The sequence below is a fragment of the Arvicola amphibius genome, chromosome 5 (genome assembly GCF_903992535.2).
Source record: "Arvicola amphibius chromosome 5, mArvAmp1.2, whole genome shotgun sequence".
NCBI lineage: Eukaryota > Metazoa > Chordata > Mammalia > Rodentia > Cricetidae > Arvicola > Arvicola amphibius.
In genome coordinates, this window is record NC_052051.1 from 116,762,649 (window position 1) to 116,778,048 (window position 15,400).

Sequence of the window (15,400 nt, forward strand, 5' to 3'; positions counted from 1 at the left end):
TGTCTATGGGAAGACAGGATCCTACATGCCAGATGGGGCTTATAGCGAATGACCTTGAGCTAGTTAGTAAGCATCTACGAGTCTCACTTTGCTTATGTGTAAAGAGGAGATACTGTTCGGAATAGTTAACACAGAATCACAGGGAGCATAGAGGGAAATAACAGCTCTAGCATAACACTTGATGCCTGGTTAGTGTTCAATAAGTATTACCTATTTTTAGGCACCACAAAAAGGGTGAGCCTTGGCAGGGCATAGCATTGTGATTCTGTGTAGATGTGGCAAACAAACGCTATCACTTGTGTCTGATTCTGTGATGTTGGGAACGTTGCCTAACTTCTCCATGTTTCAGAATCCCAATCTGTACAACCCATGTCACGACCATCACACAGAGTTGGCACGACACCTAAATGGTGTAAAAGGCAAAGCCCTTGGTGTGACTGCCACACACCAACTCAATACTGTCAACTTATTAATATAACTACCATAGAGGCTAACACAACAAAGGCAACAATTGGTCAAACCAGAAAGCACTTTATAGGCGTGTGTCGTTGGTTGCCATGGGCAGGGGTCAAAGCTGTTAGTTGTTGTGACTATGTCAACAAGTCAGCACCTGGTTTCTGGGTAGCAGCTCTGGGACACCTTATTTGTATAGTTTGTACAGAACATTAAACTATGGAAAATTTGAAAGTTGTTGTCTCTTTGTTTCCATTGGCCAGTGCAGAGTGTGACACACCCTGGCTCTTGATTCCTTCCCTCTTAAATGACCAAACTCTCCTGGATGTTTTCCTCTTAAGTTAAAGAAAAGGGCTCCAAACATACTGGTGGGAGAATATGCTCCACAGTTAGTCCAATGCCCCAAGTCACGTTCCGCGATAATAGTCTAATTTTGCACAGATCCTTCTGTGCATCAGAATGAGCTGAAGGGCACAAATGACCAAGGCATGAGATGACATGAAAGTCTAATTGGCTGCATTGTTGAGACCTCATGGCTTGTCAGACTGGCACTTTTATTTGCTCTGTTTCTGGTTACCCAGTGATATTTTAGAAACAATATTCTCCTTTTCTAAATAAGGGAGCATGCTTTATCTACTCTCATGTTAAACCTTCAGCAGAATTGAGCCCACTCTAGTTGCTCACTAGAATGTACCCCTTGCCTAAGCCAGCTGGAGAATTGCTTTCAATAGTCCAAGTGCCTGTATTAGGGAGGGCCAACCACTGTCACACTTGGGACGTGGGTCCTTTGTGTTTTTCTTTAGAAGTCTGCAGCCCTGCAGACAGCTCCATGGCATTTCCTGAGATGAGGCAGACGAGGTAGGAGGCAGAGGAGAGAGAAGGGAGAAGTTCAGTGGCATTATTTAAACCTGCAAACAGTCTACAACTCTACAACTGGGGCTTTTCACATATGTGAACGAAGGAATTCACGTGGTTTTATATTTATTTTTCTTTCAGAATCCAAATACACTCAAAGAGAGTGCTGAAAACATCCTGAAATGAGTAAGATGCACTTTATTGATCCACCAGTTGGTTGAATATTCTTGGCAAACCAAAGCTTGCAGGATATTGTTGGAAAACTGTCCCAAACCCCGTTGGCAGCTGGACTGGAAAATAAAAAAGAAGAGCAGAAGTAGCAAATACTCTGTTACCAATTATAGATCTGGACCTGAGGCCAGCCAGGGGCTTGACTTTGTGTCCCCGTTACTGTCCCCATAAATCCAGGCACAGACATGGCCGCCCTCCTGGGGATGATGCGCAGAGCAAGGCAATCCAGAGACTTGCTTGGGTGGCTCAACACAGTGTCCCTGGAAAGTCGTCTATACATGGAACTTTGTGCCCAGAAGACAGACTGTTTTGGAGAAACTTATTCTGAGTTCCTTTGAAAATGAACAATTATCCTTAATTTTTTTTTAACTTGAGATCCTGCTTAATTCCTTCCCAGATTTTCAGAAAAAGGGAAGGGCAGAGAAACTGGCTTTAGGCTTGCATTCAGCCCCTTGTATTGTTTATCCTCAGCTATCTTACCAAGGATGAAGGCTCAGTTATTTTTTGATGTAGGGGAATGGAGGGGCAGTCACAGCGTGACAATGGCAGCAGCCCTGAGAAGTGGTTACTTTGAACTTGTGTACGTGCACTCCACACATATCGCATGCACATGACCTTGATGTATGACGTGCACACCACATGTGTCACATGCGTCTTTACGCAAGATCTCCACTACAAGGACAGGTGTGATTTTTATTTTGTCTAAGGTGGAGGAAACTAAGCTCATGGAAGCATCTAGTGTCTTTGGAGGACTTGACCCCAAAGCCTTTACCTAGTAATCTAGTTCTCTGGCATGTACCTTTAAAAGGCAAGAGAAAAGACCCACTGTGTGCATAATAATGGCAAAAGCAATAAGAGAAAAAAACCTAAATTGTCTATCCTTAGAATATGCATATTTTAGGTAAATACCAAGACATCATATGATGTCAACTCTAGAAAGCTGTAGAATAGTACTTTGTTTGTTTGTTTATTTATTTATTTTGCTTTTTGGAGACAGAGTTTCTCTGTGTAACAGTTCTAGATGTCCTGGAACTAGCTCTTGTAGACCAGGCTGGCCTCGAACTCACGGAGATCAGCCTGCCTCTGCCTCCCGAGTGCTGGGATTAAAGGCGTGAACCACCACTGCCCGGCCTAGAAAATAGAATGTTCTTAATGGGGTATAGGGATAGGGGATTGTGAGTTCTGAATGTGTTTGGATTATCTAAAACCTTTCTCTGAAATTTCGCTGAAGATGGATGTGCTGTTTTTATTTTCTCCTTGAATCTTATACAACTGATTGTAGATAATAAACAGCAAACAGAGAAACGCTAGTGAGTCCACTAAGATAATTAAATAAAAGACCTCTGATTATCAGAAAAGAGAGAAACTCAAGCAAGATTTAGTAGTTAATGGGTTGACAGTTCTGGATTCCAGTCTTCCTGTCTTTAAACATGTGACTCTGTGGGTGTGACTTCACTGAGTCAGTTTAGGATAAACAAGAATGGCATGTGTATTTTAAATGCCATTCTTGGGATAGAGAAGTTTTTCTTTTTAATCTTAGTTTCATAATTATGAAAAACCCTAAAAAAGGATGCAAACTTCATCATTGTATCTGACTTACAGCCAAACTACACCAAACTATCACCTTTGCTGGGAAGTTATGAGTGATAGCAATAATTTTTTTTATTTTTTATTTTTTGGTTTTTCAAGACAGGGTTTCCCTGTAGTTTCTAGAGCCTGTCCTGGAACTAGCTCTTGTAGACCAGGCTGGCCTCGAACTCAGAGATCCGCCTGCCTCTGCCTCCCGAGTGCTGGGATTAAAGGCGTGCGCCACCACCGCCCGGCCGCAATAATTTTTTTATAGATCTGAATAGACATCATTTAATGTCACTTATGGTCAACTGGTGCAAAAAAACCTAAATAAAGGTGGTGGGACGAAGATGTGAAAATAAACGGTGGGGTGGACAGAGAGACAGCACATGGCTCAATCATGTTATCTGTTAGAGAAGTTACAAAAGCACTAGAGAATAGGAGGGTAAGCTTGCTCTCAAAGCAGACTCCTTACTTCCTTAACAGTTGAGTAATTACTCCAAAGTGGGGTTCTGCCAACAATGTGTGCTCAGAATAGACAGGGTTATCACACTGACCCTCTCTCTTTTCCAGACCCCACCTGTTGAGGAGTAGCTTTGTTTTCATATGAAAGTGGAACTCTGGGAAAGGTTTAAACTGTGACTACCATGCTGTGCAGTATGGCTTGAGACCTGAACGCCCTACTGAGGAATAGCTGAAGCTCGTTGTGTTTGCTTTTGTACGTTAGGAGCTCATTTCTGTGTATGCATGATGACTTGGTAATATTTTTGTATTATGTCTAAGTTGAGGATGTTTTTACCTTTTACATTTTGGTTTTGGTTTCAAATTTTAAATGATAATTTTCACGGATGTGTAAATCCCTGTGCATATCCATGACTTTATGACTTGACTACCCCTTCAGAAAGTTTGCCAAACATCTTATTTAAATCACCATTTTAACCTCAATGTCCTGAACAACATTTGAAATAGGCATTAGGTTGAGATGGTTATTTATTGAATTGAAGGGCCCACAGTGCTCTTTATTTAGTATGGGATACTGAACACTAGATCGCTTAATTTACTCTGGAATGAATGTGACTGGCTTTGCCAACTGAGTTAAACAGAAGCCATGCAGGGGCTACTTAAGGGCAGAGAGTCAGTGTGCTTGAATGTATGTTGCTTAGTTATTTTGCCTTTATCCTTTAGTTATGGGTCTTAGGTGGTTTTCTTGCCATTAGGAGCTGGTAGAGTCAGTCTGTCTTGTTATCTGTTGGTGTTGAATTTTGCTACTGGAACAAATCCTTGGGCTATGGTCTTGGAAATTCTGAATCGGAATTTGACTGAGAACAAGCTTCTAACTGATCTGTATACACACTCAGTTTGAAGGTGCTCTTGACAGAATCCTGCCACAATTCCTTCTTACCAGAATCCTGATATTCTGGAGTCATCTATGCTTTCCCAACACAGTCCTCATGACGCCCAAACCGGATCTCATTGGCATGGTCTTAATTGACTTGCAGAGTCTTGCCATGGGGAAGGTAAAACATACAACTCCCATTGAGTGCTGTTAATTTGGACTGATGACATACAAAAAGTGCTTTTTTTTTTTAGGTTTCCAGGCAATAATATCTAGATGAAAATCAGTGTCCATGAATGAGATGTTTCGAATGCTACATAGGATGCAAACAAACAAAAACAGGATTGGAACTGAGAGGGTCACAGGAAATAATGCCATTTGGCCAACTCACCCAAGCCCTCTTGTCAAATGAATGAAGCCTCCATGATATAATTACTTATCTGTTTATTAGATGACATATATTAGGTATGAGTTGTACAGACCATTTCATGTTTTATCATTAAATCTACAAAACCATGTAGGGAAACTGTACTTCCTATCTACCGATGAGAAAAGTGAAGGTCAATATAAAAATCAAAACAAAACGAAAGCAATAACAAGAACCATACACTGCTGCTTTCAGCTCTCTGTCATCTGCTACACTTGACTCTCTGCATGGTCAGAAGGAAAAGCCTCTTCTGGACACTCATTTGTGTGTTTTTTTAAAGAAAAAAACACAAGAAACAAAAACCTTTAGTTCTTGGCGATGAAGCCATAGGATCCCTTTTATCACACAATACATACAAGGTCATTAATATTTTTTAAAAAACACAAAAATAAAAGAAAGAGCTTCTTTGGTTGGCTTTTGAGACAGGGTCTCTCTATGTATCCCTGACTCTCATGGAACCTGCTATGTAGACCAGGCTAACCTCAAATTGACAGAGATTTGATTGACTTTGCCTTCCAAGTGCTGGGATTAAAGAAGTATACCATCATGTCCAGCAATGTTTTTTAAATACAGAGGTTATGGCTCTCTAATTATATTACAGAGTCATAGTAATAAAACAGCAGGGAATTGGCATACAAACAGATATGGACATCAAAGGAAAAGTATAGAGGGTCCAGAAATAAATCTACTTGGTGACAAACACTCAATTTCTTGACAAAGCTGTCAAAAACATACATTGGTGAAAGGACAGTCTCTTCAACAAATGGCACTCGGGAAATTGGATTTCCATGTAGAGAATGAAACTAGATCCACATCTCTCACTCTGCACAAAAATCAACTCAAAAGTTATTCAAAGACCTGAATGCAAAATGTGAAAATTTTCAACGACTAGAGGAAAGCATAAGCAGAACATCTCAAGATCCAGACGCAGGCGAGCACTTTCTGAGCAGGAGTGCAGTGGCACAGGAAGTAATCCTAAGGGTTGGCAAATGTGAATATATGACTTTAAAAGTCAGCCTATACAATGGGGAAAACTTTGCCAATTACACATTAGAAATGGCATTAATATCTGGGATATACGAAGAGCCACAAAAATTAAACCTCCAACCCGCAAATCATTAACTGATAAATGTGCACTAATTAATGACTTGAATAGACAGTATTCAAAAGGAGAAATATGAATGGACAAAACAATATTTGAAAAAGTGTTTAACATTCTGAGCCATCAGAGACATAGGAGTTACATCAGCCTTGAGATTACATCTCACCCCACCCAGAATGAATATCATCAGGAAGCCGTTGACAGCAAATGCTGGTGGGGATGTGGGGAAAAGGGAAGCTTTATCCACTGCTGAGGCAATGCCAACATGTATAGCCACTATGGATGTGAGAATGGTGGGTCCTCAAGAAAACCTGTAAATAGAGCTACCGTATAGTCTTGCTATCCCACCACTCGGGCATATTCCTGAAAAAATTCTAAGTCAACATATGCCAGAGATACTTGCACATTCATGTTTAAAGCTACATGGTCCACAATGGTAAGATAAGGATGGATGATGTGTGTGTGTGTGTGTGTATGCACGTGTGTACATGCATGTGCGGTGTGGGGGGGTGTTCACAGATGCACACACACACTTGCACTCATGTGTGTACAAGTGTGTGTGTGTGTGTGTGCATAAGTGATCACAGACTAGAAAGAGGATTATGGAAGGGCTAGAGGAAGATACGATAAGGGAAGTGATACATAGGGAGGGTTGTAGAATCCATGTGGCATGAAAGCAGAATGGAGACGCACTGTGCCAAGAAAAGGGGACCAGCTGGAGGGATAGAGTGAAGAGACAGGGCAGTGGGGGAAGGGATGGAAGAAAACAGTCTAACGATATAATTGTGTGAATACGCCATGACGAAACTCAATACTTTGTGTGTTTACTTAAAATTAACTTAAGTTAATCCCAGCACTCGGGAGGCAGAGGCAGGTGGATCTCTATGATTTTTGAGGCCAACCTGGTCTACAAAGTGAGTTCCAGGACAGCCAGGACTGTTTCACAGAAAACCCTGTCTTGAAAAACAAAACAAAACAAAACAAAATAATTAAAAAAAGAAACCTATATAAGGCTAAGTATAATCTTAAGGTTTCGTATATATTTATGCTTCTTAGTATGTTGTGAAAGGCTTAGTTACGATATTAAATCACTTAGACATACACGACGCTTTAAGATGGACACAATGCTATAGTAGAGTATTTTCTTAAAAGCACCTGTCAGCTTTTCAGTGCGTTATGCTGCTGCTGCTGTCTCTTACTTTGTTTTGTAGGCAAACACAAACGAGAGATGTCACACAGTCAAGCTGGTTTCTGGGAAAATCTCTGGAGCTTTCACACGCTCTTTCAAGCGTGAGGGGGGCATTTGATGACTGACTGCTGAAGACGGCATGGGGTGGAACTCTAGGGCTGAGAAGAAGGGTGCGTTCCTCTGGAGAATCTCACAGAAGCCACTTATCTTGTAAACTACTAGAGAGTAGATTAAAAAAAAATGGCTGTCACATCCAAGCGATGACTCATTGCCACCCAACACCAAGTGCTTTGACTCCACAGAGTAGACCCAGGAGGAGGCTTGCTCAGAAGTCTGCTAGCTAGAGACAGAATCTGTCTTTCATTTTCTTATTAGAACAAAATTCTCATAGACAAATGGTACCAAAATGTCATCTGGCATCTTTCTGGCTGGCTCTGGGAAGAGTTGGTGGTTTTCACCTAGTTCCCAGAGGACATGGCTTCCCACCCCAGAACAATTGTGTGTTAGGCTACATTTTGCCAAACACATCAAATAAGCCCTGTTTAGAATACATTAACCTTAAGAGCCAAATAAATCCATCAATAGCGTGTATTTGCCACCCACCACGCTCAGTTCCTGAGGAGGGTGGAAAAGTCACAATTAAAAGGGAACACATGGATTGAAGGTATAGAACATTCAGCAGGGAAAATGTCAACTACCAAGTTCTAAAGCAAAAAAAAAAAAAAAAAAAAGAATTTGGAAAATCATTTCCTGAGTTATTTCCAGAGAACATGAGCTCTGTGGGACATGACTAAGGGCTCCAGGGTCAGACAAGTTAAAGTATGGCTCCACTAAAGGGTTTCTGCACACAGGGCCTCTTGTGCTTGGGCATCTGTCGTATTTTTCTATTCCTATGATGTGACACTCTAACAAAAACTAAATGCCGGGGTACAGATCATCACAGCGGGGAGGAAATGGTTTCAGGAGCTGGAGAGATCTGCTCAGAGTGAGTCCTTCGCCCGAAAGCAGACAATGACGAGGGCTTGTCCTCAGTTCTCTCTCTCCACTTACATAGTCTAGGTTCCTGGCTCAGAGAATGGTGCCAGCCACAGTGGCTAGTACGTCACTCTAAGCACATCATCCCTGACAGGCATCCCCAGAGGCCTTCCGGTTTGCCAGTTTCCCAGGTGCCTCCAGGCACATCCAGGTGATGAGTGAGGGTCATCATTATAACTTTCAAGTTCATCAACAAGGCTTCCGGTATGGGCTCTTTAGCCTGACCTCCATAGATTTGGGAAATGCTGACTTCAAGTTCTTGTGACTGAAGACCATGAAGTGAAGCTACTTGTCCTGCGTCATGGAGTTCTCAGCAGAGCCAAGATCAGGCGGTTAGCCCCTTTTCTTTGAAATTTAGTGGCTTGCAGTTGAGGTTATTACTGGGTCTGCATTCCCCAAAGCAATGTATTTGAGGGACTACTCCATGCTTTCACAAATGTGTTGGCTGCATGGTCCTATATTCACAGTTCAGGAAAATGAAAAACGATTCAGTATTTAGAAGACAAGGGTTATGGAACTCTACCTCCCCTGTGGTTATTATTGGTAAGCTGGCATAATATTTTTTGGTGGGGGAGGAGGGGAGGGAGCAGCTTCTTCTATAGCAGTCAGCTGAACACACAGCATTGACCTGCACTGTTTCTGGCCTCTGGCTAGAATTTTCATCTCATTCCAGGGGCAGTGGAATCCTCTGGGGGAGGATTTAAGAATGGTTAGGTCATGGAATTACTTAGACTGAAGCCTTTTCAAGGAAAGGGGATTTCTTTTCTTCTCCATGGTATTTGCCTGAATACTTGACATGCATGAGATGCTAAATCAACAGTAAATGACAGCATCATAAAATATGAGCAGAAGGAAAATTAGTAACAATCAGTACGCTGTACACAAGTAATTGACTACAAGGCACTTGAGGAGCTACTGCCTATTGTTTTGTTTTGGTTTTTTTTTTGTACAATATGAAAGCTATAGTTTTAAATAAGAACACTTTTCTTCCACATTGTATATGATTTTAGAAATGGAAACATAAGCAGGTTGAAAAATAATTTGGATGCTTAATCTGCTGAACCCAAGAGAGTGATTTGTAGTGCTTAATAATACAGTTAGAACTAATTCCATTTTCCTAATGTGGATTGCTTTTCCAGTCCCCTGGCACATACCATATTGAAGCTTTTAGATAAATATTAGCTTCCTTGGGACTGACTTGGGTTGTTACCTCATTTGAAAGATGAGAAAACTACATCAATGTGTCAGGAAATTTGTAGGGTAATTAACTTGACTCTGCCCTTCAAAATAAATATGTCAGCCTTAATTTTTAGTGGCGGTGGCTCACCTGCCTCCCAAAGTTCATGGAATCCTTCTTGAAAGGCACACGGGTTATTAATCACAATGAATGGTGACAGGGATGTGGAACTCAACCTTGAGTGATCCCCCAGAGCTGGGTCCCCTAGTGCAGTGGATGAAAATGCAGATAAAGAGAAAGGGTGCTGAGAGAGGTCTTTATTTACTCTTTTGTTTCCCTTCCCTGCAGTTTCCACAGGCAGTCATAACCACTACAACGAGAATTGGTAATGGCTCTATAACCATCCTGTAGCTTCTAAAACACTCTTGGAAATGAAAACGAACGATGCAATAAGCACACTAAACCTTTGGGGAAAGTGGCCCAAAAGGATGCTGAAGCAAGCACACAAACACATGCAGGGCTACTCTTGCCCAGAGCATGTTCCTCTTGAAGATTAGCCTATGACCTTACACCTCAACCACCCAACTGCCACCCACAGGTCGCAAGGCCATGAGGTGCTTTGTTGTCAAACCACAACCTCCCATTGTCCCTTCAAGGCTCCTGAAGCATCCTCCTAACATCTGTCAAATGCACGCCATTAAGCATCACAGAATGGATAAACATGCCCCTGAAAGCAGCATTATTGAAAATAAGGGTGTTGCACAGCTGCTCGCTTAGCTCTAATTAAAAGGGGAGAATCAGGGGCAGGAAACTGATTTTTCCCTTAATGTTCAATCACTTGACCTAGCTAGTATAGCTGTACAATTTGCTGACACCCTCATTAGAGCTACGCTAAATAGCCAAACCCAGCAGTGCCAAGCAAGACACCAACCAACAATTTTGTGTGAAGAAGGGAGCTTAATTAAAAGTGACTTAATTTCCACCCTTCGGGACTCTAGATGCTCAAGGTAGCAGGGCCAGAGACATGTATATATTTGAGATTAAAGAGAAGCTTTGGTAATAACAAAAAGTGGGGATTATTGGAATATTTGGCAAATGGGTAATAAATGAGTTTTTTTTAAAAAATTAATTGTTTTATCTGTGGTTCAGTCACCTTCCCTCCAGAAAGCATCGCCTAACCTAACAAAAATATTTTCTTTCCTATCTTTTGGCTTGTGTCATGGTTTTCTATAAATTTGCAAGAATGTTTCATACACAATAGAAATCAATTAGATTATTTCCCTATTTGGTTTGTCCAAACTGTAAATAAACCTGTTTTATTTAAAAAAAAGATCGACTGCTTTTGTTTTTGCATCAAAGATGCTTCCATAAAACTGGATTTATCTTATGCAGGTTACCCATTAATGCCACTCCTGCTGATTTGGTATGTCTGTGTCCTCATAGACACACAGGCAGACAGACTCTAAGGTGGCCCCAAGACTCTTCCTTCCTTTTGTTCAAGCCTGTGCCATTTCCTGCTGAATGTGGATAGGACCTGACACTTGCTTCTAATCAGTGGAAAATGGCAAGGTTACAGTATATGGCTGATGGCAATGCTGGTGGTTGTAACGCCTGTCTCGTAAGGGCATTCCCTCTTGCTGGGTCTGAAGAAGCATGCTATTATGCTTTCTCTGCCTGCACAGAGGGCAGAGAACCCTGGGAAGTCCCCTGTCACTGTCCAGTCAGAAAGTGAAGCCATACTGATGGCCTGCAAAGAGCTGATTCTGCCAACAACCTCATTAGTTTGGAACCAGATCCTGCCCTAGTGGAATGGATGATGAGGCCCCCGTCCCCAAGCCTGATCAACATTTGATGTCAGATGACCCAGCCAAGCCTCACCTATTCCCTAGTGCTATGACATGAAGTGACACTAGGAAACCATGCCACATGGGTTGTGTGCGGACGAATGGCCACATCCCCTGTTGACAAAGGGGAATGCTGTAGACATAGGCTTCTCCTCTTTCACCTGTGGAAATGCATTTCACACTGCTGCTCACGAGGTCTGGAAGTATGGAGCATTGGAAGTCTAACCTAGGCAACAACTCCATAAAGGTCCATCACATCGGTTGTCTGTCTTCCTCCTTCTAGTCTTTCTGTCCCTGATCCACAGGGGCCATAGGGCAATCAGCTAATTTATAATTCTCTAAAGTTTTTTAATCATTAATGAGTTTATATATGGTGTGTGTGTGAGAGCGCGCTCATGTGTGCACATGTGTGTGGGGATTAGCAGACAACCTTTGGGAGCTGGTTATCTCGTTCCACCACAGGTTCTGGGGACTGAACTCAGGCTTTAGGATTGTACTGACAAAAGCTTTCACCTGTTATCACATGGGCCTCTAATTTATGGATTCTGGGGACTGAACTCAGGCTTTAGGATTGTACTGACAAAAGCTTTCACCTGTTATCACATGGGCCTCTAATTTATGGATCTGGACTGCTTCTGGATATTAAATGATTTGTTTCTGTGAGAAAGAAAGATCCATTATTGGCAAGGGTTGGTGGTGATTGGTATCTTTTTGGGAAACCAGAACTGGTCCACAGGACATTTACCAGTGTGCTCTACAGACTCAAAGGGTCTGTCTCCTTCTCATTCTCTACGCTGTCCTTGCTAGCAACAGTCTAAATGAATTGCAATGTCTCTTGACGAAGGATGCTCTTGTATATATAACACAGAGTTCTAAAAACACGCTAGGAAAAAACAAGAGTGGAAACATAACCCAGTAAACATTTTATTTTAAAAATACCTGAAGTGTCTTCTGGCTGATGCTCAGCATAGTGTCTTGTGGCCTTGGAACACACATGTATTATTTAAAAGTATCCCCAAGTCTTACAGGCTAAGGCAGGCAGAGCAGCACGAGATCAAGGACAATCTAGTATACATGGTGAGTTCCAGGACACCCTGGATTACAAATTGGGAACCCCTCTTTAAAAAAATAAGCCCCAAGACATAAAAGAAAAAAATAAAACTTTCTTGATTCTGCAAAGCCTTAAAAAATATCAGCATCTCCCCCTAGACTGACTTTTAATTTTGCTTTCTTCTTTTATAAAAATAACGAGGTGAGGTATTTGAGACCCTCCATTCACCCACTCCTAGCAGGGTCCAGACGAGGCCCAGCAGGTCTACACTTACATGCCTTACCTACCCAGCTCTCCAGCCAGCCTCGCTCCCAGGGCAGCACGCACCAGGCACTGCGCATGCGCTGGCTCTGAGGTTCCCTGGGCTCTGTGGCCGTTGGGGAGGTTTCCATCCCTTTGGTTTTTGACCCTCTGTGCTTGCCCGCTCCGCCCCTGCCTCTGCCCCAGCCCAGCGCTGGCCCTGCTACTCTCACAAGAAGGTGGCAGCCTGCTGCCCCATGGGCAGCGGTGCCCAGATGAACCCCAGCGCCCCAGGCTGCCCCATGGCTTCGCTCTACGTAGGGGACCTGCACCCGGATGTGACCGAGGCGATGCTTTATGAGAAATTCAGCTCGGCCGGGCCCATCCTTTCCATCCGGGTGTACAGGGACGTAATCACCCGTCGCTCCCTGGGCTATGCTTCCGTGAACTTCGAGCAGCCTGCGGACGCAGAGCGCGCTTTGGACACCATGAATTTTGATGTCATCAAGGGCAAGCCAGTCCGCATCATGTGGTCTCAGCGTGATCCGTCACTACGCAGAAGTGGAGTAGGCAATGTGTTCATTAAAAATTTGAACAAAACCATTGATAACAAAGCACTATATGATACATTTTCTGCTTTCGGGAACATCCTTTCCTGCAAGGTGGTTTGCGATGAGAATGGCTCCAAGGGGCATGGATTTGTACATTTTGAAACAGAGGAGGCAGCAGAAAGAGCCATTGAGAAAATGAACGGGATGCTTCTGAATGACCGTAAAGTGTTTGTTGGACGGTTTAAGTCTCGAAAAGAACGGGAAACGGAGCTTGGAGAAAGGGCCAAGGAGTTCACCAATGTTTACATCAAGAACTTTGGGGACCACATGGATGATGAGACCTTGAGTGACCTCTTTGGCAGGTTTGGACAGGTCTTAAGTGTGAAAGTCATGACCGATGAAGGTGGAAAATCCAAAGGATTCGGGTTTGTCAGCTTTGAAAAGCATGAAGATGCGCAGAAAGCGGTGGAGGAGATGAATGGAAAGGAACTCAATGGCAAACACATTTATGTTGGTCGAGCTCAGAAAAAAGTGGACCGGCACACAGAGCTTAAGCGCAGATTTGAGCAAGTGACACAAGACAGGAACATCAGATACCAAGGTATTAACCTTTACGTGAAAAATCTTGACGATGGCATAGATGACGAGCGTCTGCAGAAGGAATTTTCTCCATTTGGCACGATCACCAGTACAAAGGTGATGATGGAGGGGGGTCGCAGTAAAGGGTTCGGTTTTGTGTGTTTCTCCTCCCCCGAAGAAGCCACCAAAGCAGTTTCTGAAATGAATGGTCGAATTGTGGCCACGAAGCCACTGTATGTAGCTTTAGCCCAGCGCAAAGAAGAGCGTCAAGCTCACCTCACTAACCAGTATATGCAAAGAATGGCAGGTGTGAGAGCTGTGCCCAACCCTGTGATGAACCCCTACCAATCCGTGCCTTCAGGTTACTCCATGGCCACTCTCCCACAGACTCAGAACTGTGTGCCATGCTGCCCTAGCCAGATGACTCAACCAAGGCCAAGCGCTCGCTGGACTGCTCCGGGTGCCAGGCCTCATCCATTTCCAAATGTGCCTGCTGTTATCCACCCAGCTGCTCCTAGATCATCACTTAGTACTGGAGGACCAGGTCCTTCCCATGTTCCTCAAGTCGTATCGGCCCATCGTGTAACTAACACATCAGCACAGACAGTGGGTCAACATCCTGCAGCAGCTGCAGCTGCAGTTTCTGCAGCAACTACTTCTGCTCGCTCGGTTCCAAAGTATAAATTCGCTGCGGGAGTCCGCAACCCCCAGCAACATCTTACTGCACAGCTGGTGCAGCTGCCTGCTGTTAGGGCACAGGCTCAGGAACCTTGGACTGCTTCCATGTTGGTCACTGATCCTCAAGAGCAAAAGCAAATGCTGGGTGAAAGGCTATTTCCTTTCATTCAAGCCGTGCACCCGAGTCTTGCTGGTAAAATCACGGGCATGTTGCTGGAGATGGATAACTCAGAACCACTTCAGATGCTGAAGTCTCCAGAATCTCTACACTCTAACGATGATGAAACTGTAGCCTTACTCCAAGCCCACCAAGCTAAAGAGGCCGTCCAGAAAGCTGTTAGCAGTGTCTCTGGTGTCTCGCCTATTTAAGCTGATCGGAGACCTCAAAAAAGAAATTCACACGTCACAGAAGAAAAATACCTAAACACTGAAAAAAATTATTTAAAAAAATGGTAAAATATAAAATAAATAAAAAAAGGAAAGGCAACTTTGAACTTTATGTACTGAGCAAATATCAGGTCTAGTGTTCGGCGTAGACTGATTTAAAATCTGCACCACCACCCCCCAGAAATAGTAAAATCTACAAACCCATGTTTTGTGGACCCCAGGAAAAGCATGTTCAGCAAAGTAGAAACATTTGAAGCATTTCTTTAATTTTGTAATTCTTTACTGTTGACTAGCTCAAGATGTCAGTTCTAACAGCAGAATTGATAACTGGGCAAGGAAACATAATTTGAATTATAAAATCATTGCTTTAATAAAAACTTACACAGTGAGAAAATATCAAAACCTTACATGGTGAAAAATATCAAATTATTTAGGTAGGGATAATGTGCTCTATCATTTTCTTTGTATTTATCTATAAAACTATATGTTAGAATAAAGAACAACTAGATGACTTAATCTAGTGTGGGGAGACTGTTACTTTGCACACTGATGGTGTAAGACCCACAAGTTCCTGGACATTGTCTTTATATAGTAAGAAATCTTTAAGGAAATGGAAACCATTGATTTCATGACCTCTGAGAGCCCCTGACTTGCCTCCTGTTAGATGAAAAAATCCAATCAGGGAAACTGAGACAA

General features: G+C 42.8%; 1 protein-coding gene across 1 annotated transcript; it reads left to right on the plus strand.

Annotated features, from left to right (window-relative positions):
* Window positions 1-12,784: 12,784 nt before the first annotated feature.
* LOC119815454 (polyadenylate-binding protein 1-like) lies at window positions 12,785-14,686 on the plus strand. Its single transcript, XM_038331584.1, has one exon. The coding sequence runs from the start codon at window positions 12,785-12,787 to the stop codon at window positions 14,684-14,686; it is 1,902 nt and encodes a 633-aa protein (XP_038187512.1).
* The last annotated feature ends 714 nt before the right edge of the window (window positions 14,687-15,400 follow it).

Excerpts from the sequence above, each read along its gene's own strand:
- LOC119815454 (XM_038331584.1), top strand. The coding sequence starts at position 12,785 with ATGAACCCCAGCGCCCCAGGCTGCCCCATGGCTTCGCTCTACGTAGGG.